The 23,753-nt window shown below is 37.4% G+C and overlaps 3 protein-coding genes and 1 non-coding gene across 4 annotated transcripts; all 4 read right to left on the bottom strand.

Moving 5' to 3' along the window:
- Window positions 1-6: 6 nt before the first annotated feature.
- Window positions 7-9,072, bottom strand: LOC114522979 (zinc finger RNA-binding protein-like; the record flags this gene model as incomplete). Its single annotated transcript, XM_028543769.1, is given in 13 exon segments — window positions 7-33; window positions 797-937; window positions 1,976-2,302; window positions 2,587-2,645; window positions 3,004-3,096; window positions 3,511-3,922; window positions 4,444-4,572; window positions 5,021-5,134; window positions 5,136-5,183; window positions 5,597-5,736; window positions 6,058-6,391; window positions 7,002-7,166; window positions 8,146-9,072. Coding segments are annotated over 13 exon segments (2,901 nt in total), but the record flags the coding sequence as incomplete, so codon positions are not given.
- On the bottom strand, window positions 637-709 carry LOC114522984. The gene has a single exon (XR_003686975.1). It is a non-coding gene; the product is annotated as a small nucleolar RNA SNORD57 (small nucleolar RNA).
- Window positions 9,073-10,910: 1,838 nt separating the features above from the next.
- On the bottom strand, window positions 10,911-13,663 carry LOC114522978 (plasminogen-like). Its single transcript, XM_028543768.1, has 6 exons — window positions 13,537-13,663; window positions 13,126-13,161; window positions 12,697-12,939; window positions 11,885-12,061; window positions 11,192-11,798; window positions 10,911-11,000 (listed from the first exon to the last, which is right to left on the bottom strand). The coding sequence occupies exons 1-5, from the start codon at window positions 13,661-13,663 to the stop codon at window positions 11,593-11,595; spliced, it is 789 nt and encodes a 262-aa protein (XP_028399569.1). The 3' UTR covers window positions 10,911-11,000; window positions 11,192-11,592.
- A 5,393-nt stretch (window positions 13,664-19,056) lies between these two features.
- On the bottom strand, window positions 19,057-23,751 carry LOC114522977 (plasminogen-like; the record flags this gene model as incomplete). Its single annotated transcript, XM_028543766.1, has 7 exons — window positions 23,302-23,751; window positions 22,677-22,715; window positions 22,120-22,362; window positions 21,485-21,661; window positions 20,435-20,611; window positions 19,391-19,564; window positions 19,057-19,121 (listed from the first exon to the last, which is right to left on the bottom strand). Coding segments are annotated over exons 1-7 (1,158 nt in total), but the record flags the coding sequence as incomplete, so codon positions are not given.
- Window positions 23,752-23,753: the final 2 nt, after the last annotated feature.

Raw genomic sequence — 23,753 nt, 5'->3', positions numbered from 1 at the left:
CACAACACAAGATGGTACGCCGTTCGCCTTAGCCTAAAAAACATGAGACACTTTTTGTAAAAGAGATGCCTAGGCCAAACTGCCTGCACACAGACCACGTGCCTAAATTCCGACATAAACATTCCAAACGTCACAACAACAATACTCTAGATGGTATCCTAAGAACAATGTCATAACTCTAATCAAATTGGCATATGTTACATGTTCCAACAAATGGCAACAATGATATTTTTTAAAGGAATTCAGTTTATGCACATTGTCTGTGGCAAGCATTTTACACACAAATGAAGCTAACATACGTAAACATATTGTGTGCTTTATCTACAAAGGGAAACTACAAGTACAATGGAACTCAAAAAGGCAAACAGCATCGTAACATAACACTCAGCCTTCGCGAAGTCGTAAGAAAACCGATGCACGTCTTTGTCCGGCGATCTTCGTCGCAATTTATTGCAATTTTTTCATTTCGATTGATTATTAACGTTGCTTCTCGAATAAAAAAAATGCCGAAATAAAAACGATGGACGTTTCTGCAAAAAATCATAGTTCAACGACATTCACCTGTCAAAGCAAACGAGCAACCGTGCTTCGTACGTCGGCGATATTAATTTCTCACGCGTTATGCGCAAATTTATTTCCTCAGACTCATTAAATCAGTTTATTTTTTCCTCCACGGACAATGTCAGGAATAAATAAATCATCATTGGAAACAAATCGTGCTACTGAACGCACTTAGTAGCATTGCGTCACGTATACGATGCAGTTTACCTAATACTACATGAAGTAGAAGTCGAACCTGGAACCATTTAGCATGACGTAGGGATGCCAATGCCTCCAGACATTTGTCTCGATCCAATACATCTTTTTGTTCTTCCGCTAAATCAGAGTGAACTGGGTCAGGAGTTGGCGAGGACGTGTTTGACCGCACGAGACGTATTCACGTGTGCAACATCAAGTATTATTGGTGTGCAACACAGAAACGGTCTTTGATGCTCCACGGAAAATTGCAGTGAAAAGAAATGTTTTAAAACCGAAGATAAAACCGATAAAATCCTGACGAATCGTTCTATGTAATTTTTATCTCTGTGATTCTTAGTTATTTTAACAATTTGAGAGCAAATGAAAAGAAAAATGCTAATTGTTGCGAACACTATCGCAGCTATCTTAACTAAAAATGCAAAATGAAAACATACATGTATTATTAACTGGGTAATTTTTAGTACAGCAAACTTGAATCAGGTAAATGCTACAAAAAATCTCAATTTAAAGAGCTTAAATATAAACAATTTAGTATAAATATACGCCACGAGTTTAGTCCAAAGTGCGAGACCAAAAATTATAATGTTTTTTAAACATTTTATTTTTATTGCCATCAACGATAACCCATTGGGAAAGTTTTGTACTGACTATTATGATCGACCCTACTTGTTACGAAATTATCGCAGGCGTGACTTTCATTGATTGTATACAATACATGTATGTACATATTAATGGAGCATCAAAAACTATGGGTCAAATCTCCTTCCAATACCCTCTCCTGTATCTCTGAGGAACAATATCAATCATATTCACTAACAAAAGATACTGTTGCAGAATATCACAACAGCAAAAGAACAAAAGATTAGCATATCAAGTCATAATAAACCAATTGTAGGCTATACAATTTTGATCCCTCCCTCGTAGAAAAAAGCGCATTGATTGAAAGTGCCTTTGAAAATCGAGGAAAAATTAGGCACGGTCGAGATTTTCGCTCTTTTTTGCATGAAAAAGTTACCTTGATTATTTTTGACTTTAAGAACTTTTTCCCAAAATCAGCATTCGATCCAGTCTCTGGACTTACCTTTACAACACCCGTGTGCATATCAGGATATTTTAATAACATGATTAAAAATTATAAACTGACACGTAAAAAACATACCATACGAATTTGAGCGTTTGCTGACAACAAAAAAATTTCATACTTTTTTTACACTTAGGGCAGAATTTGAAAGACAGAATTTGAAATTTTAAATGGCAGAAATTGAAATTTTAAATATTGAATAAAGTATAATAACCTGGAAGAATTATCAAAACTTGAGAAACACCAGTTTATAATTTTTTTCGAAAGCTCAGACAAGTTACGGTGCAAGGTGCAATGTGAGAAAATCTGGGAAAACATAAAGTTACCTTGTGCTACATCAGCCTCGTCTCTCATCACAGGGGACGTTAACGTGATAAGGACAGTGATCTTTGGATCTTTTGTGCTGGCAACTGTAATCTGGCAATTTTCCACGACTACGTCGTACTTTTCGTCACTAACTTTCTGTTATGAAAGAAAATGTAAGGCAGCAATATAAGACTTTTTTATCAACTATTTCAAACGAGAAGACAGGCCATACAATTTACACAATGCAGATATGAATATAGCATTTTAAGCAAGTCACAATCCTTCATCAACAAAATCCTAAACAGTAGCACAGTACAGTATATACACGCTAACATGTCGCTAACCTTTTATCACTAACTAGCTAAATATTTAAAATACTATATTACACTCCAGGAGAAATCGCTTTTCGATAAAAAATTTTACGTGAAAGCATATCTTACCGTTAACTGATCAGGAAGTTTCGTCGACACTCGTTCAAGAAGTTGCACTGTTGGTCGATCTGCACATTAAATGAATGAACAAATTTTGTCAAAATTTGATGCTGAAATTTCCACACCCTTATAATACACGTTGGGCTCTTGCAATGCGAGAAAAGCGTTCGCAATGATACCGAAACCAAACTTCGCTAGGCCGAGACTTATGCAACCGATTGCTGGCCACAGTACGAGCCTAAAGACTATTCTGATATCATAGACCAAATTACAGCTCGAAGTCCTGCACACGATATCAGTTGTATTCCTTGTTCGCTTGTTTTACAGGTCCATAATAAATCGTGGAAGGAAGCACATAGAAACCATGCAAGAGATCATTTCAGTCCAACCATGCAGAATACATATCATATATTGTTCAATTATTACCTTGACATAAAACAACAAGTTGCACGTCAAGTCTTTCATGAAGCAGTAGACCTTTCGCAAGGACGCCAACACGCATAACACCTTTTAAGGTTCCTAAGATAAGAAGTAATGTGTGGACGATAAACATTCGAAATTGCGATTCTTCGTTAGAAATAAATAATTTTAAGCCATATTCTTTGTACAGCTAATGGTCGTGGTATGCCAAATCAAAGTATTATTTCTGAAAATTCAACTCGGGTTAAATAAAAAAATCACCCTAAAAATTGGCCGTTGCTCGGTATAACCTTGACTAAACCTTACTGCTCTTAAATTCAGGGTCCTCTTTCATAATTGTTCGCTAAAAATCTGTAATTTCATTGTTTTTTAAGTATGTTTATAACGGTTGAAAAAACACACACACAATCTCAACATTCGTACAACCGACTCCAGTAATTCAATGCGACAACAGACTACAGTAAACCTCAATAGTTTTAAAGGGTCAGAAAGAACCACGCGCTAAATACTAACTTGGTGCTTGTTCAGTTTTTTCCTTCAGCTTAGGAGTTGCGGATTTTTTCGTTTCATCATCCTTTTTCTCGTCTGTTTCCTCGCTTGTTTTCTCATCACTTTCCCCGACAGCCTTCTCTTCCTCGGGCTTTTCTTCACTACCTTTCTCCTCTTTCACCGTCGTTTTTTCTTCAGCTGGCGGCGCTTCGGTCACCTCCATGTTTTCGTCCTTAACTTCTACTTTACAGACGAGCGGCGCTTCTTCCTCCGCGATGCTGTCAGAAACGAGCTTCAACGCTTTCTCCACCGCAGAAACGATGCTCTGAACGGCGCTGAGTTCTTGCTCATTCGGATAGATTTGTTTATGTTTAGCCATGACCATACGATCATCCTGACTGTCCTGTCGTGGTCGAGGCATGTTTGGCGGCGGATACTAAACGCGGAAAAAAGAGAATAAAGAAATTCTTCAATTAACGCATTCCATCCTGTTTGTACATCACAAAAAGGCTGGGATTCGATTGAAGAACACGTTTTGGGACAACATACGGACTACAAAGTCACAAAAACACAATTAAATCCTATATGTAACAGACAAATAGCATTTTGGACGAACTTTTTGCCAATTACACAAGGATATCGATAGTAAAACCAGGAAGATTGCAAAGTTTGGATGCAAGATGTTGTGAAGTTTGCTTATAAAACTTCGTATAGCGTACAGAATTCGCTACCATTTTCAGTCAAAATGTGGTAATAATATTGGTGCGTATTGAAGACTGAAGTATACGATATTTGTTAACTTTAAGAGGCTCTATTCCCGCACTGGTTTTACAACAATTCCTAACAAATTTGGCTAAATTAATAAACTCAACAGGTTGCGTTTAGGAATACAATGTTTTGATCAAGATAATAAATCAGTTTATAATACACAAACAGTGGAGAAAATGCTGATCTTACCATATCACCATAATCAGGACGTGGAGGTCCCATCCTATGACCCCAATCCACTCCATGACGGTGGCTTTCATGTTCATCCCACATTCTCTCTTCCTCTTCCAATCTCCGCCAATATTCCTCTTCGCCCACCTAAGGATGGCAATAGCAAACAATTATTGGATGAGGTTGAGCGTGATTGAGAATTATCAAGCCAGAGGTTGGCACTGGTCACCTTAACTAACATTATTATTCAAGCTTCAAAGTAGAATAATTTCAAAACCTCAGTGCATGCTTTAAGTCCGCTCGCCTCCATTTATTTTATAAATTGACAACAATTTATCATTGTTTAAATATATTCAAAGCCTTATTCTTCATCACTTTCGTCATAAATGTCTGAACATCATGTGCAAGAAACGGTGGCAAACCTCGCCATTATTTGTATGTATATAAAAATGTGTAAATATAACCACCAACAACAAAAACTGCTTTTCAACCCTGCCACATATTAATTCCCGCAAATTGCAGGCTATTACTAATAAATCCTACATACGTATGTAGATGAAATGATGAATTAGCTACATGTAAGTGACAAAAGCACACCTTCTGACTTTTCATTCCTCCAAGCAGCTTCTTGTTGTCTCCAGTACATATCCTGTTCCCATCTTCGTCTTGCCTTGTCATCCATCAGAGAGCGTGGCTGAGGTGGCTGCCTGTTTTGCACTAGGCTTTTGATCCACAACAAAATCAGGTTGGACTTTCTTCTATGAAGAAAAATAAGGTAAATATGACACTCACAAAAGAACAGAAATTAAAATTTATGCAGGAATGCGTGGAAAAAAAATTATGCAGGAATGTGCGGAAAAACAAAAATATTGCATATTTCGATATTGGCTGAAACTGATTTCTTATCTATACAAGTATAGAGAATGATTATGCTTTGGTTGTATATATTACAGGATACTTATTTTTTGACAATCATATATTTGGTGGATCCATGTCAAAAATAGAATATATGTATGTAGCTTTGATATGGAGATGAGCTGGGCCCACAGTATCAGAAATATGATGAGCACACTATACAGTCTATACTACCAAAACAATTAGCTTTGCATTAACTTGCTTTAGGGAATATTATGCATGACCTCATGTACCAAAGTACACTTGAGAACAATACCTTATATGCCAACTGGTGCCTTCTTCCTTTCAAATGAGCTTCTCTTGCCAGAGTGTCATTAAACTTGCACTCGCATAGCTTGCATTCAAACCCAATGACTTTACCAGCATCAGACTTTACTTCTTCAATATAGTCTTCACCTGCAAAAAACAGCATTTTATATTAAAAACCCCTTTCTGGAAGTAACTATTACTCTAGTTATATGCAAACATGCCAGTTAACAGTTTTTCAAATGAAAGAATACCAGGTAGTGTCACTGAACTTAAGCTCAATCAAACTTCAATACATTTTGCCTTAACAACCTCTTTTTTCCGTTTAATAAGTGTTTTGAGACAGTTTATAGCTTTCACGCCTAACTGCCTCATCCTAAAGTGTTAAGCTTCTGTTATTTTACACCCAAAGAAAAAAATGGTCCATATTGAACAGAGAAAACACTGTAAATTACTGGATTGTTAACTTACCAACAAATTTAATATCCTTTCCTTCTTCAGACCCAGTCGTGTCTCCTTTTTTTCCACCTTCGTCAGGCATAGTGGCCGACACATCAGCATCCTGTGCCTCAGAGGTAACTGCAGAGGTTGTTGCCGTTTCTCCAGGTGTGGAATTCAATGTTGCCCCACCAATGAATGTTATTTTAGGCGCAGACGGCTTTCTGTTTCTACGTTGATTGTTTCTGAAGGAAGGTTTTGGTGTCTGTGTCTTAACAATGCCATCTTTTTTCTTGTCTTTATCTTGATCCTCAGCTGAAAGTACCTCTGGTATTGGCTTACCAAGCTTTTCATGAAGCTTTACAGTCTGAAATAGGAAAACTATGGCATTAAAATTTATTTGTTTGGGGTCAAGACAGTGTACCTAAATGCAGATAGTAGCTAGCGCTTGGATCCTCCCTGCTTGAATTACTATGCATGACTCGCAATGGCAAGCTGCAAGGGTTTTTATCCAATGAAAATGCTTTTAGGTCGATTTTAATTACACACAAGCACCCAAAATCAAAAGATAACCTACACCCACACAAACTCGAAAAGAGTATATGTCTCATTTTCGCATTATGTTAAACTGGGGAAGAGTAAGCATTAGTAAAATGACTTCATAATACTTGTCCAAATAGTACAACAAGTTCCCTCAGATTAAATCAGTTATTGTTTTGCCCTCACATTGTCAGTCAGGAGAAATCCATCATCACTGGGAACCCATTTTGAACTATCACGAATCAGTTGATACATTAAATGACAGGTAAAGATTTCATGAAAATAGCCTATTCCATGGACGAAGTTAGTATTGCATGGGGGATTGCAGGCCATAATCATAAAACAACACAGCAATATATTATATATGGACTCGAACCCTTGCCTTTTTGATATAAAATCATTCAAAACAAGTATGAATGACAGAGTTTTGAACCAACCTTCAAGTGTTTGGCTCCCTTGAGATGAGCATTAAAAGCATCAGTTCCAGTGCAAGTCACATCACATAGACTGCATCTGTAACCATCAGGTCCAGCTGCCTCCATTTGTTTTTGAGCTGCTTCCTTCTTCTTATGTTTCTGACCTTCCAAATGCTCCTTGTATGTCTATAAAAATTGGCCAACCTATTGATTTAGTGCTACTGTAAACATCACAAAACAAACAGATTGCTTAGTCAAAACTAACAGTATCATGTGAGGCATCTAAGGTAAACATTTTTCTACATACATATAAATCATAAATTGTTAAAAAAACATTTGCATGTATAAAATATTTGAGACCAATTTTGTTCGCAACACAACTGGATGTATGTTTGGAAACATAACAATCATGCAATATTTGGGAAATTCTTAAAACAAGCAGCATTCATTATTGTACTGCAAACCTCTGATAACCTCTGATAAATATAAAGGTCTGATATTTCATTGCCTTATCTCAGACAAGGATATTGATAAACTGGAGATTTCTTTTGTCTTAATCACCTGGAAATTTTATACATTCCAGCAAATATTTACGACATAATAAAGCAAGCCATTTCTCTAAATCAGTCCTGGTATTAATCTGATGTACGGAAATAGCAGAACTGCACAGCAACATGCTATGATTACCACCACATAGTTTAAATCAATAGGTTCAGATATTCCAACTAATATTTTACCCAGACAGTGATTTTTTTTTTGTCAGAATTTTTTGATCATTTTGGAAATTCTAGAATATCTGGCAATGTCTGTCAGTAAAGGAAAATAGTGGTTTTATGATAAAGCAGAATTCCAGCACTTTATCTCAATCATACCACTGTGTGAAATTCATAGATGAAGACAAATTGATTTTCATACATTGAATTTCAATTATTTCATGATTTGGCAAAATCACCAGTGTTCGACCCATGGCTATGGGTGAAGTTGCGACAATATGAAGTAGTGCTGCAAAAATTTGTGGGTTGAGGGGGTTTAGATTAGCTACTGTAGTGAATGAATAACTAATATTCACATGCTCTGATAGGATTTTGGTGGGCAAATTTATATATATTTTGTATACCTATACCAGAGTAATGATACGAATATATATTTATATATTTTTTAATACCTGAGGTCCAGCACAACTGATTTTGCAAACATCACAGTAATGAACTTGCTGTTGTCTAGGGGGGTTCCTCTGCCTCGATTGACCTGGTTTATTGTTCTGATTACCGCTATTGTTGTTCTTATTTCCTCCCCATTTTTGCCTTGGCTGCGTTTGTTGTTGAAAGTACGAAGAAGCAGCGTTGTAAACAGCTGCATCGTAGCCCTGTGCAGGCTGATAGCCTCCTCCTGCGTTGCCAGACCAATTTGAAGGCGAATTATAGGAGCTCGAATTCTGGTTGTAGTTCGTGCCTGTTTGGCCTTTATAAGGATAGGAAACGTTACTATTTCCTGACGCTTGGGTACTTGCCTTTGGCGTGCTCGGGTTCGCCATTTGATTGTTCGCATTTGACTGCGTCGAATAGCCGGAATACATGGATTTCGATGCCCCAGAACCGTAGCCATAGCCCGGTGTCGTGCCTGAATGTTGGTTGTAATAGCTGTTCGCTTTCGAAGCATCGTAACCTGACGATTGTTGTGAGTTGTCACGGCCATAGTATGGAGCAGGGCTTGTATATGCGCTCGCCGCGTTCGTTGGGTAACTTTGAGAAGAGGTATCTTGCACTCGAGCAGTATATCCGTAGGAGCTTCCAGATAAAGCGGTCGTTTGGTAGTTAGAAGCGGCCGTTGGTGTATAAGCACTTTGCCCCGGCATGACACTTCGTGGCGATGCGGTTCCGTAAGCATTGGCGCTTGGTGTCGTCGATTGAGCGCCATAAGCGGCCGTAGTTTGTCCACTGTACGCCGACTGAGTCATCTGTGGGTTTTGCATCGTATTGCCGTACACTTGCGAGCCCTGAACACCGGCTGAATAGCCGTAATAATTGCTGTTTTGCGCCATATTTCCTTCTTCTCCAAAGCGAAACGAAGGCTGCATGTGACGCCACGTGCTAACACGGCATTCTGGGACTCCACGAAGACGTTCCGGATAATTCCGAATGTGCAGGGTATATAACAATTAACTATAGTTGGTGGCAGAATTGGCCAATCAGAATAATGTATTTTCTAGTTAACTACGATTTAACTACTTAAAATGTAGTTAGGAGTTTTATACAACCTGCCCCAGTGGTTATTATGTAGCTCAGACTGCTCAGTGCCTGTAACTCAGTAACAATTAAAATTCCTCAAAATATCCTCCTCAAAAATGTCCTCAAAATATCCGACAATATTGCCAAAAGGTCAAGCATTTGTTAAATTTCACATAGGAATGTATAAATAATTAAAATATCAAATAAAATATAATAAAATAAAAAATTAATAATAATTAAAATAAAAAAAATAAACCTGTCAGTATAAATAGTGTCAGTATTAAAATCTGTAGTTTCGTCCACATTTTAATATATATTTGTTCTCGCATTAGCAAAAACAGCGTCTACGACTTGTATTCATCTTAAAAAACACTATATTGCAGGTCAGGCCAAAAATATATACTTACAAAATCCAGGGGGAGAATGCTACTGTAGCGGGCTCAGAATTAGGATTACCACTAGTCAGTGGTAAATACCATGGCCAAAAGGATTAAAGGCACCAAATGGCGTCAGCAGAGCTTGAAAGCCGAAATCCGCCATATTTGTGGATATTTGTTATAAAGAGCCCTTGTTCTTGGGTAAATAACCGGCAACTGAATTCACAAAACACACATATAAAAACGTTTACTTTAAATGCAGATTACAGCCGCTGATATAAACAAACGCCTTGTTTTCAATCACAAAAATATCAAGAATGATTTTCAATCACAAAAATATCAAGAACGGTCAGAATATTTAACACTATTTTGGTTCCCTATAATTCTAAATGAGTATAAGCTGGAGTTCAGAAAATTAGTAAACGGGCTAAATTTCAGAAATTCTAACACGGCATGAATAACGTCAAAAGACTGGGTCAAAGTTTGTGATTGGTGAACTGTATGTCACGTGAACTGAGTGCTTAAGCTCACTGTTATTTAGGCCAGAATCTCCCATTCTTATTATTTAAGTATGTTCTGCGGTCAAAGCATTTTGGTCGGGCACGACCATTCCAGGAGGTTTCCCCAGGCTATCGTAAGTTAAATTATCCCTCTCCGTTTCTGTAGACTCCCTCCGCCCTATGATGCCCAACCTATCGTATGGCAGAAAAATTTGTCTGATGTTACGTTGCATGACGTCATAAACATGATGGCCAAACTCGTCCACATTCCCCCACGCGTTTCGAAGCCATTCAACAGTCATTGGTCGGAATACTTGCAGTCTGTGATAGAAAGAGTTTTGCGAGGGTCGTGTGTTCATGTATTCCCTTCGGTAGAGTACAACACCGCGGGATAGGCCTGGAACGGGGTTACCCTCGGTTGTGAGGTTTCCATATTCGACACTTTCATTATTCTCCTGTGAGGAACTCGCGCCATCTTCATGGTGACGACCCGAGGAATGTTGGGAAAAACGAAAAATTGCGTAATATGGATCAGATCCTGGAGGATTGAAATTCAGGACATTAAGTTATGTATATCAGTATATGAAAACATAGATCGTTTCAACAACTGAGTTTTATTCAGATTCACACAATCCGTCTTATCCGTTAACGTTTGTAATTTTGAAGACTTTGATATTGTTTTATACATCAGCATTTTCTCAGAACTCTACTAGCGCACTCTCGGAAAACAAAGGCGAACACTCCGAACATGAGAAGTGAGATTCATCTCTCAATAGGAACGGTGTAAATGCACGTTGCCGAGGCTTACCTTGTTTTTTTACCATCGTTTTCGTAGAAGAAAGATAAGAATGGCAGCTGCAGTGACAAATGTAAAACTTGCAACACCAACAATGATACCAATCGTCTCGGAATCACCTGAAATTTTGCAGAACACAATTTGATTTTAGACTGAGCTAGTATATCGATTTTTATTTTCACAAAATGGAGTTTTCAGATCAAGTTTTGCTTATGTGTTTCGCCGTGTATACTTCAGTCTTTAATTATTCTTCAATTTATTAGTTTTCCATTAATCAAGATTGGCCATTTTTAGCTGGCTTTCTTCTTACCAGGACATGGTTGGTTCTTGCATGGGCGGTTCTCGAAGTCTGGTCCTAGCTTACTACAGTTACCACCGTATTTTCCGGGGGGATTGTCACACATCCGTATCCAGGCTTCGACTCCTCTACCACACGTGACGCTACATGGCAACACTTTCGTCCAATTGCCATAGTTACCGTCGACTAAGGCAAAAAATGTAATTGTACTTCCGACAAGGGAAACAAAATATTTCTGCCCCGAGGATAGACATGAAAAGTTATTATTAATATTCAAGATAGTAATATTCCAATATACAAGAAAGTAAAGCTAGTTAGCTTTTGTTCATTTTTTTGCTTTCCGTTTTAGCATGCAGCAGAATGATGGAACGGGCCAATCATTGTATTACTACCGTGGCCTCGATTAAACAGGTTTAATTTTCTTTGGTCAATTTATTCCTACTTGAGCATGGTTTTCTTTCACATTTTCTCAATGCCGTAGAGTTTCCCAGCCCACTGCAATTGCGGCCTCCGTATTTTGGTTCTGGATCATCACAATAACGTCGCCATATTTCCACTCCTTTACCGCACGAAACGTTGCAAGGAATAATGACACTCCAGTTGCCATAACCACCGTTAACTAGAAATAAAGAGGTAAAAAGAATACAAACAAAGGTCACAACATGCACAACCTATTCCCCTGGCGGAGGTATTGATTTATCTCACCAGGACAAGGCCTTGCTGAACAAGATCTGTATTCCACGGGTTCTCCAAGATAACTGCAGTTTCTTCCGCCAAATTTTGGCTCAGGGTTGTCACAACTTCGTGTCCACGTTTCAAAACCTTCACCACAAGTTACATGGCACACGTTCTTTAATATCCAGTTGCCATAGTTACCTTCAACTATAAACACAAATATTGTACAATGTTAAAGCTAATGCAATCTATTAGAACAATTTCATGTTATCATTCTTAAATTAAACTGTTTTCTTATCATTCAGTGCTATATATGTCGAACAGTAAAAAATACTACATATTACTCGATGCAAACTTTTTTGTACCAATAATGTTGTAATTTTTTGATATTTTTTATTACTGTGTAATTTGCATACCTGTGTACCTGCAAAACTATTCTAACTAAGAGGCTGTTTACATGAGCCCGGTTACCCGAGATTCAACGAAGCATGAGATGATTCTGAGGTATTGAAATGAGAAGATAACATGATCCTGGCAGTCGTATAATCACCACAACAATAGCATGTGCTTGTTTGATGTCATAAAGACTTATTTCAATACCTCAAAGTCCTCTCACGCTTCGTTGAATCTCGGGTAACCGGGCTCATGTAAACAGCCCCTAAAACTATATTTCCTATTCTATACTACACAGTGACGGGTTTTGTTTGAATGATTCTACAATATGAAAGACGTTCAATCAGCCTTTCTGAAAACCTGCCACGTTTTCCTTTTTTATGTTCCGTTGCTATAACCCTTTATATCATCAATGGTTCCATACATTCAGGAATATATTATGACTGTACCTGGTGTACATTTAGGGATATCGCAGTACTCCCATCTCTTGTTTCTATCTGTGGTAAAACACCAAGGTCTTTGTCCTGAGTTCTTGGGATTACGACAGTAATTCTTGGCATTATATAATTCTGGATATGTGGTGTTCATGGTATGACGATGTGGACATTGTTCTGTCCATGACTGACATGAAATACCCGAAGCCGTCACTGATATGTTGCCATGGTAACTGCTTCCGTTTAGGTATAGACAATCTGTGCAAAAATAGTTGTTTGTTGATAATTTTTCTGGCTTCTCTAAACTTCTCAAGATCCAATTTTTTTTCGGATCATATTCACTTCTGACTTATAAAATGCACTCTGTTCTTGATAAATCTGTGTGTTACACCTTATACATTCCAAGTAAACTGATCATAAAATCATCTTTCGACTAACACGTACCTAAATTTGCTGTCCAGTTAGGGTTGGAAGATTCATCTGAAAGAAAGTGATAAAGAAAAGCTATAACACCATAAGAACGCCAAAACCATTGTCTTTGTATATAATTGTCTCGAGAAGTACCCGAAACTTTTTGTTCTACGTTTTTCGTCGTTTTTGGGCCATTTCATGCGTACAGTATACGTTTGTATTGTTCGCAGTGACTACATCTCGTCAATCCAACGATAACTTAATTGTACATTAATTGACGCTTAATTCTCACCACCCTAATGCGGAATACTCACTGGTTTTAATGACTTTGGACACCTGGAAAAAATTCTTAGAAGGGTAATTAACGATTAAATCTTATTTCTTTAAAAAAAGGTCTGTGGAATACAACCTTAAAATTATCTCTGCTCCAATGCGAAGTATTACCTGTGGAATTTGTTAAATCATCATACCAACATTCAGGGCTGTCACCTGCATTTCTGTAAGGCTGCCTTTCACAGCGGAAGGTTTCCTTTATTATCGACGCCTTGTCTCGGTGAAGGCGCACCACCATAGCCTCAATAAATTTCCACAACTTATAACATGTCTTCCTTGCTTTGAGACAGGTTTCACGACAAACCTTTTGCTCTTTATACACGCTTTGGGTTCGATCGCAGCGCGGAAAAAAGAAATGGCATCTGAATAAATCGAAAATATGCATGCAATTTTCCAACTTGCTCAGGTCCAAACTGAAAAAGCTGATGATTTTGGCTTTTCGTAACTTGTAAAAACTTTTCCTGTCCTTGTTTGCATAGAAATTCGACTTTGATTGGTTTTGAGGTGTCATATACACGTAGTTGGGTAACGTGATTCCTTGATTTTCACAATAAGGCCGAGTGAAATTCACCAAAGGATAACATGAACTCGAGTTGAGTATTGGCTCAGCTTCGGCAGGAATACAAGTTCTGTTGCAAGTAATTCAAAACAAATTCATGTTTTAAGGAATCTACTCAGTAAACTTCGTGTCTATATTACACCTACATATCCACTTTCCCTAAAAATAATTTTAAGCAGCAAGAAAGTTTCATCTTATTAATAGTTCATGCACAAAACAACAGGGAGAATGAAGAAAGTCCATACACAATGGTGTTCATTAAAATCATAAAATGGTACTTTTCACCTGTTCTTGTCTTGAAAACTGTATTTACCTGAAAAAAAAGAGAAATCGTTGAAATATGTAATTTTGCCAGGGCTGTTGTTTTACCAACCTAATTTTCTATTATCGCATTCATAGCCTTTTTCTTTAAACAGTTCACATGCAATTGCTTTGTGGTTCCTGACAAATATCCCAGTTCCAGGTTTGAAAAGTTAGTGAACGAGGTTTATATAGTTCACTCTTTGTAATTCGTTGTGCTGCATGGATTTATTTTGGACTCGTCCAGTATCAGTGGCATTCTCGGTAGTTGATTGACGAAAGTTCAGCCTTTTGTCGGGTCGGTTTATATATTGGGCATCCGACCAGCTGAATGAATTAGTTATACAACTTTACAAGCACTCTCGAGAGAACAGAGAAAACAAAAGTGAAAACAAGGGCAGCCAAAGGTTCGCCAATTTATTCATGTTTTATCTGAAACTCTAATCGTATAAATTCACAAATGAGAAACATAAATAGAGTTGAATTGAATTTAGATTGAATGCAGAAAGTGGGTAAGATCATGACCAACATACGTGAAAGCGATTTCACTGCTTTTGCGCCCTCTGCATGTCAGCATGTGCATGCTCAGCAAAATGCCGAGATGCAATATATAAGTAAGATACAGCATAGTTGCAATTGATGAACCAGGTGGGAATCGTAATCGTATATAATATATAAAAGCCCAGCAAAAAACGAAGGACAGCCAGAACACAATTTTTTCAATACAACTTAATATAGAAGCTAACGTTTCGTCTTTAACCTAAGACATTTTCAAAGCGAATGGAATATATAATACAGATGACATATAGCTATATATAATTAATAGTTATATATAATTATTCATATTCTATATAGATGTATTATATTTCATTCGCTTTGAAAACGTCTCAGCTTGAAGATGAAACGTTAGCTTCTATTAAATAGCATGAAAATATTTGTGTTATGGCCGTCTTTCGTATTTTCTTGCTGGGCTATCATATTTATATTACGATTAAGATACAGTAGACCTAGTTTATAATACAATTCCCTGGTTTATAATAATTATATAATTGACTGGCCAAAGACTACGAAAGAGATGACTGGAAAAGGACTACATACTGATAAGATAAGTAACAGAGGGCAAGCCAGTTCTTCGTGTTTATTAACAGAGAGGTAACTAACATGATATTGACTGGCCAGAAAAGTTGCGGTTTCGACTTGAGTGGGTTGCTGTACATTCCTTAAGAATATTCCTCAAAGACATGTTGTAGCTATATTGCCCGAATTAAAGCAGCGTGGCAACGTTTTTGAAAACTTCAAATTAAATAGCTACGGTTGAGCAACAACGTTAAATGGGAAAATAAGGAAACTTTAAATGTTTAAACCAAAGGACCTTCTTCACAAACGCCAGTGTAAGTGAGGCTTATTTGTCTTTACGTGTTGTTCAGTTATTAATATTATTATATTATCATTGTATAGATTAATATTATTCTAAGCAGTTGCCTGCACTTAATGATTCCTGATGAGACAGCTAGACCTCTAGAGTTCTGCTTTTTTATAACACCAAAAGTTACTCGAAACCTACCCTATAGCATGATTAGTCGACGCAGTTTTTCAAATTGTTTTTGCAGAAATCTTTTCTAAATCATATCAATTTGTCGTACATTTTATCTAAAGTTAGCCTCCCTAATCTAGTTTTGCTTATAGTAAAAGGAACTGACCCGCTTTGTTGTTTTGCCATAAGTAGTTAAAGATGAGATATATAAGCAAACATCTAATTTAGTGTAAAATACTCAAATTACCTGCACCAGCGTGGAAAATTGGTCCAAGAATTAGTATAATACCACCACCAAAGATAAAACTGAGCATATCCGTTGAAATTTGGGACTCCAATCAAAAAGGTTAGGTTTAACTTACGCTTGATTTAACAGTCGGCCAAAGCTCAATACACTAGTACTTTGATCCCAATCGTCTGGAAGCTTCTAAATTATATTTCACGTGACGCCTTCAGTGTCAATTCCACTTGAAGACTTCCGTGGCTCAACGCAACGTAATGTCGTCATCAACGACTTCCTTCTTACGGCACAACGCATGTACATCACTTTCACATTTCGTTCTTTTACATTCTTTACAAATACATTTCGACAGTCATGCTTATACTTCAAGATAAAAACACCCGAAGCCAGTATTGTTCAAAAATGCCGCTACATATTATTTCTTCAATGATAAAAATGGGCTTACTCAAAAGGAAATAACTGATTCAAGTTTTAAATCAAGATTTGTCAAATTACAGGATTTGGGTATGAGCTTGGCAAATGGACAACTTGCGCTTTAGATTAATTTTCGAACGAAGTAACTAGAGGAAAATAAATCATCACAGCTAGAAAGATCTTACTAAAATTAGTGCAAGTGCGAAATTTTGTAAAATACGGAAAATATATAGCAATGCGAAGTTGGCAAAGTTTGTATACTTTTGTATTACGTGTGGAAATGTGTAACTAAATTAGTTACACACTTCCGGCCGTAATACAAAAAATACAAAAGTTGACAACTTCACATGGCTATATTTTCCGTAATTTATAACAATTCACAGCCACACTTGGCAGTTTTACTAATTTTAGCAAGCTCTTTCATAGAATGTTCATTTTTTCTCGAAGGTAAGAAATTAGTCTAAAGCGCAAGTCGACCATTTGAATATGAAAAGCATCAGTTCCCACTCGTCCTGCACAGGGTGTCCCCCAAAAATCAAAACTATTCATATCACCTATAACAATGTATTATGTATATACGTACACGAATATAATTATGCTGTTCCGCAAAGCTTTGGTGTTATATAACTTATATATTACCCATCTCCCCAATTTACCTATAACTGCATGGACTCCCTCCCTCTTATGAATAATGTGATTTTTTATTTTATTCCCTGATATATATAGATAAAAAATAAAAAATATGTTCCCAAAGTGAAAAAATTCGCCATCGCGAGAGAGGCTAAAAGTATACCTGAAAACTTGCATGCAGTTTCCACGCTGGTGTATAAATATAACTGATTGTCAATTTCATTCTTCAACTTTAAAATTCTTAGTCTTTTAAATAAGTGGAAGTTTCACCCATTCTGATGGAGTTAAGCAATTCGAGTTGTCAAAGCATTGCCAGATCCAGTTGGCAATACCACAGATGGAAGTCTTTTCAGAGTATCGTACGTTTGACTTCTTTCCTCCTTCTCACTTCCGTTAGAATCACCTTGCGACGATTTCTCGAGTGTGTTGCGAGGTGGATTACAGCTTCCGGCTGACTGACCTTCGCCTGTGTTGCCTGCCTTATCGTACAAAACAAAACTCGGCCGACATAACGTTGCATGACATCATAAACATTGTTTCCAAACACATCCACATTGCCCCACGCGTTACGAAGCCATTCAACAGTTATAGGCCGAAATACCTGCAATCTGTCGTACCAAGATCTTTGGGAAGGTCTCGTGTTGATGTAATCGCTTTTGTAGGGTACAATACCGCGAGAAAGACACGGAGCCGGTTTACCTTCGGATGTCAGGTTTCCATAGTTGGGAATCGTACCATTCCTTTGTGAGGAACTTGCGCACTCTTCTGTATTGTTGTTATTTGACTGCTCTTGTTCACGACCAGGAAAATGTTGGGACGAAAAACGACAAATGGCATAATGCTGTATGTATTCTATGAAATTAAAACACAGATCAGGAGGAGTCTGTTGCAAAACTGGTAACTACGTTTGAGGAGGTTAAATCGTACTGACTCCAAAATTAATACGTGTTTTAATTGTTCAAATCCTGTCATTGATTAAGAGTTTACTGAGTTAGGGGCTGTTTACATGAGCCCGGTTACCCGAGATTCAAAGAAGCGTGAGAGGACTTTGAGATATTGAAATAAGTCTTTATGGCACCAAAATAGCACATGCTATTGTTGTGGTGATTACACGACTGCCAGGATCATGTTATCTGCTCATTTCAATACCTCAAAATCATCTCACGCTTCGTTGAATCTCGGGTAACCGGGCTCATGTAAACAGGCCCTTAGTCAATGTTCAAGGTTGATTTCCAAAGTTTCGTTTATTCTTATGTTTTCAACCAAAACTAATAGTCTTAAACTCAAACCATAATGTTCGTCCCTGACCAGGGGATAATTTTCTGGCTAGAAACCAGCCTTTACCAAATGTCAGGAAACTCAATAGAAATGTCCAGATCATACGGTATATACAGATGTAGTTTTCGACTGGAAACTGACGGTTGGGAAACATAATATATTAATATATTATCATGTGATTTTATATCTGCGAATGGGGTGTTTACTTCCTTTGGTTTTTTGAGTTGTGTCTCATGCAGTGTCTAGCTAATGAAGATTATCAAGCCTCATTCAATAAATGTTAATAATTATTATTATTATGCATTACTAATGCAATTTCGATTGTGATTGTGATTGGCTAAAAACCTACTGAAAATTCTCAATGTCATGCCACCTACGCGACATTGAAAATTATCCGTAGGTGACGTAAGTTTTTGCCGCTAGTTTGTTGTCAATAATGGCGCAGGCTTCCTCTCTTAAAAGGAAATACATAATAAAACATTTATTGAATTCGGTTTTTGCATGATATCGAGAATTATCGAGCCTCAGTTCAATAACGCAAACTTCGGTTTGATAATTCTCGATCACACTCAGCTTCATCTAATAATTGTTATTTATTATTCTCCAGAAACTGCACAAATGCAAAGAAAATAAACTCACCTCGTTTTCGCCGTCGTTTTCGCAGAAAGAAAAAATTGTAATCGCAGCAACGAGTAAAAAACTTGCAACAATGGCAATAACACCAATCTCTTCGGAAGAAACTAAAATTTTTCACAGGAAAACTCAGCTTCAGCTTCAAAAATGCCTTGTTTGAGTGCCTTGTTTGCTCATAGGAAAAACTTATTGTTATTCAAGTTTACATCTCGCTGTGGGTTGTATAGTTTCGTTTTTCAGTATACCAAGATCAAATACATAGCAATTAAGATGGACAGCAAAGTGGAATTCTTACCTTTCGTGAGTTTTTTTCTTTTGTTTTCGATCTTATACAATGAAATACTGTATGATAAAATATAATCGTATGATAGTTCACCTGGACAAGCTTCATTCCTGCATGAGCGTCTTTCTTGGTCTGGTCCCTGCTTACTGCAATTACCGCCGTATTCGCCAGGAGGGTTATCGCATTCTCGTATCCACACTTCGACTCCTTCACCACACGTGACGCTACATGGCGACGCCCTCGTCCAGTTACTATAGTTACCGTCAACTATATAAGAAAAGTATTTGAAATTCGATACTAGACGAGTGCAATAGTAAAAATGTTTTCACGATGTGAAAGATGAAATGTTCCATTCAACAAGGCGATAGCTTTGTCTTTCTCGTATTTTCAGCGTCTGAATCTTCAATAAGTTGAGAAATGTAAATAAATTGCGACCACGGTTGCGAGAAGCATTTTAACGGATGATATTTACTTAAAGCATATAAAGAGTTCAATAGAAAAAAATGTGTAGTGCAATTGCACTCTGGAGAGTGCAATGGAACGCATTCCATTGGACGATAAAACAACGAACGTTGTTACATCAACGTAATGTTAGTTTCAATCTTCTCATTTTAGCCCAACGACAATGTTGCAATTCCGCGGAAACTACTGGACGTTGATATTTGATGCTCAAACTTTATATTAAACACCAATTCTTCCTTTTATTTTTATGCGTGATAATTTCAAATATAATATTACAGGCTTTCGAAATTGGAACAAGTGTATTGCTTCATCCAGTTTTTTTTAAATATTCATCAAGCGGCCACTAATCAGCTGAGTTTGTTTGGCATGAAAATTGCAAAGTGAAGTCATAAGTGGTTTTGATATAGAACAATTCCTAGCACTTTCCACTTTTGCAAAGTTGTAGCTAAGTATATCGTAACTTGGAAACACCCTGGGTCAGAATCATGCAAGGACAAGTGCTGCTAAAAGCACAATAAACGTTGATTAGCTACCGTAGCAAAAGTATCTGCATAAATAGGCCGTCGAGCTCGGCAAAAGCCTATAAATTTGTGCACCACTTTTGGTCACTTTTGATTCCTTAATTATCCCGCCTTGTATCAGACAAAACATTCAGTAAAGTAATTTCATCCTTACTAGGGCAAGGCATTGTGTTACAGCTCCTCAATTCCATCGAGTTTCCCAGCCTACTACAGTTTCTGCCTCCGTATTTTGGTTCTGGATTATCACAACTACGCTTCCATATTTCAACTCCTCCACCGCACGAAACATTGCAAGGGATACTCAAACTCCATGTGCTAAAACCGCCATTAACTAGACAAATATAAAGCAAAGAAGGAATATTCATGCATATAGCTTATTCAACTATATACCGCCCAGGTTGGACACTCCTGTCTCAAGACTTTTAATCAAGATCACTCTTTCCCCATGTTAGGTAAAACCGTGAACGCTAAACAGAAAGGGATCATCAATTGCAGCCTAGCTAATCAAAGTCTAACACCTGTATTCAAAAAGCTCACTCACACTCACACTCATGGAGTGTGACAGATGAATTTTGTTAATGCTGATCAATGAGAAAGTTTTCTCTGAATAGATGGAAAGATATAAGGTAAATCACTGAAAATCAAGCCCCTATTCGGCTCGAAATACCGCCATTGAAACCTTAGGAGAGGATTAAGATCTCCCACTCAATGAGTTTGAGTGTGAGTGAGCTTTTAGAATACAGGCGTAACTCTTCAACTTACGCCACTCTTTCGGCGTACGTGAACTCGTATAAGCTTAGACGCTTAAACTTAGAAACTCGACGCATGCACGCAATGCATCACTATAAGTAAATTTTGAAGCTTTCCTTTTTTCAGTAAAAACGCCAGGCGGTCCCGATTTATTTCAGTACTGACGGTTACAGATCGTTATTTACATCTGCCTAGCACGAAAAATGCAGTTTCACTGCTGTATTCTTCAGGAAATATTCAATTCAGTCAAAATATTATAGGTCTGACCACTTTGGCCACTTAATGGATAGCGTCCAATGTTTTTCACTACCGGCAAGAAATATTTATAAATACTTTATGAGAACTAATAAGTGTGAACATTACAGCAACGGGAACCTTGCTTTAATTGATTTGTTATAAAAACCCGTGAACTTCGAACAGCAGAATTTGAACGTCAGGAAATAATTTCACTCACCGATACAAGGTTTCACGAAACAAGGCCTATATTCATCTCTCTCTCCAAAATGACTGCAATCTCTTCCACCAAACTTTGGCTCAGGATTCTTACAAACTCGTGTCCATGTTTGTAAACCTTCACCGCATGTCACACTACATGCACTTTTTATTGTCCAGTTGCTATAACCACCATCAACTAAAGCCAGTAGAATACATTAATACAATACGATCAATCTAATGACATCATTGTTACCCTTATATTCATCATTCAAACGACTGCGACTTGTGATATAATAATTAATTATAAATATGGGTAGAATTTCTAGTAATCATCGTAAAAACAATGTCTGCACAGTTAAAATGTTTGAAGATTATTACTATTTGAATATTTACTGTTTAGATTTGCCAGTCTAGTCCGAAACTTTGTTTTAAAACCAGTAGCACTCGAGGGGGTCGAACTATCCTGCAGGAATATCTTGATATGAAGTCACATTGGCTAATTATTGTATAAAGGTATTCCCAAAGGTATTTATGTAACAAGATTCGTGTTTTCGGGGCATTACCGGTGAAATTCAATCGTTTTCTTGATGCTATAAACCTTGATGTAATTTGTGTACCAATGTTGGCATAAAAGATATCATATCATGACGGTACCTGGTATACACTTAGGGATATCACAGTACTCCCATCTTTTGTTTCTATCTGTGGTAAAACACCAAGGTCGTTTTCCTGAGTTCTTGGGATTACGACAGTAATTCTTGGCGTTATTTAATTCTGGATATGTGGTGTTCATGGTATGACGATGTGGACATTGTTCCGTCCATGACTGACACGGAGTACCCGAGTCTGTCACTGATATGTTGCCATGGTAACTGCTCCCGTTTAAGTATAGACAATCTGTGTGCGAAGATCGCTGTTAACTTAATAGTAGCTATACCGTTATGGCATATTTCTTAAGCCCTCTTTATAGACTACACGATAAGTTAAAATGCAATTATCATTCTAACGGATGCAAAAGAGGGCATGTGCCACAATCTTTATTCATATTGCTCAGAGTGGAATTTAAAGTGTCACGTTTGTACGTGTCTTCATACGTTCACATACGCCAGGATACGAATCGTATACGACAAATCGCGTGGTATAAATCGCTTTTAAGACTTTAGACTTGCAGTAAAAAGATTTGTGTTAATAAGTTCGTCGCTTATATATACCTGCGTTGATTTTCCATTCTCGGGCTGAAGAAGATTCATCTAGAAAAAGGAAGAAAAGAAACACTACGTGACCACACTGATCGTATTTATAGAAAAAAAGACGTTTAGGTATTGACATCGCACTGATTTCTCTCTATCTCATTGCCCTAAGATGGTTTTTTATTCAGTGTGAAAGTCGAGTGGTGGACAAACGCGTTTATTACTCGATTTATCACTCGGGCACTGACATGTGTCGACGACGGTCGCGATGTACTGTCGTAACCCGACGGTTGGTAAGGAAAGCACTTCATTCGGCTGTCATTGTCTGCATTCTTAGAAACTTTTTTTAAGGCAAGGGACAGCGTTTTCGTTGAACATGATCAAGTGAAAAATCGCTATAAATACATGCATTTATATGCGAGCGTTCGTGTAATGTTTCAATTGTTAAATAGAGAATAATACATGGATACAGGGAAATATGGAATTTATTTCGAGTGTTGAGAATAATATAAAAAGTTTATGTCCCTTCCTGATTCCTGATCGGTGGATCAAACACGATATCGCACATGTCCTATTATCGCTTTTCAAAAATGGCGGATTCGTCAATAGAATACTGCATATTATATAATAAATAATTATGTATTACCTGTAGGGTTTCTAAAATCATAATACCAACATTCTGGTGTATCGCCAGCATTTCTTGATATATAAGGCTCCTCTTTTTCACAATTAAAGAGTTCTTTTGTTTTTTGTGATGTCTGCGGTGTATCAACTAGGTCTCTAACGAATGTCCATATGTTGTAGCATTTCCGCTTCGCGACAAGACAAGTTTTGCGACAAATTTTTCGCCTTCTAAATACGCTTTGCGTCCAATCACAACCCGGGAAAAAGAAATGGCACCTGAAAAGCTTATAAACACGATCGCACATGTTCACAGTTTCTATGTCGTAATGGGAATACAGGCTTATTTTACTGATGCCGAGCCTGAGAATCTTGTCACGATCTTCATTTGCGAGGTCATTTTCAAAATTTTGTTTTTCCGGTGATAAAAACAGATACTTCGGCAGTACGATTCCATTGTTTTCACAAAAAGGTCGG

Source organism: Dendronephthya gigantea, unplaced genomic scaffold (genome assembly GCF_004324835.1).
Source record: "Dendronephthya gigantea isolate DGI-Jeju-01 unplaced genomic scaffold, DenGig_1.0 000025F, whole genome shotgun sequence".
Lineage (NCBI taxonomy): Eukaryota > Metazoa > Cnidaria > Anthozoa > Malacalcyonacea > Nephtheidae > Dendronephthya > Dendronephthya gigantea.
The sequence above is the reverse complement of the archived record's forward strand: the minus strand, read 5'-3'. Positions and strand labels throughout refer to the sequence as shown.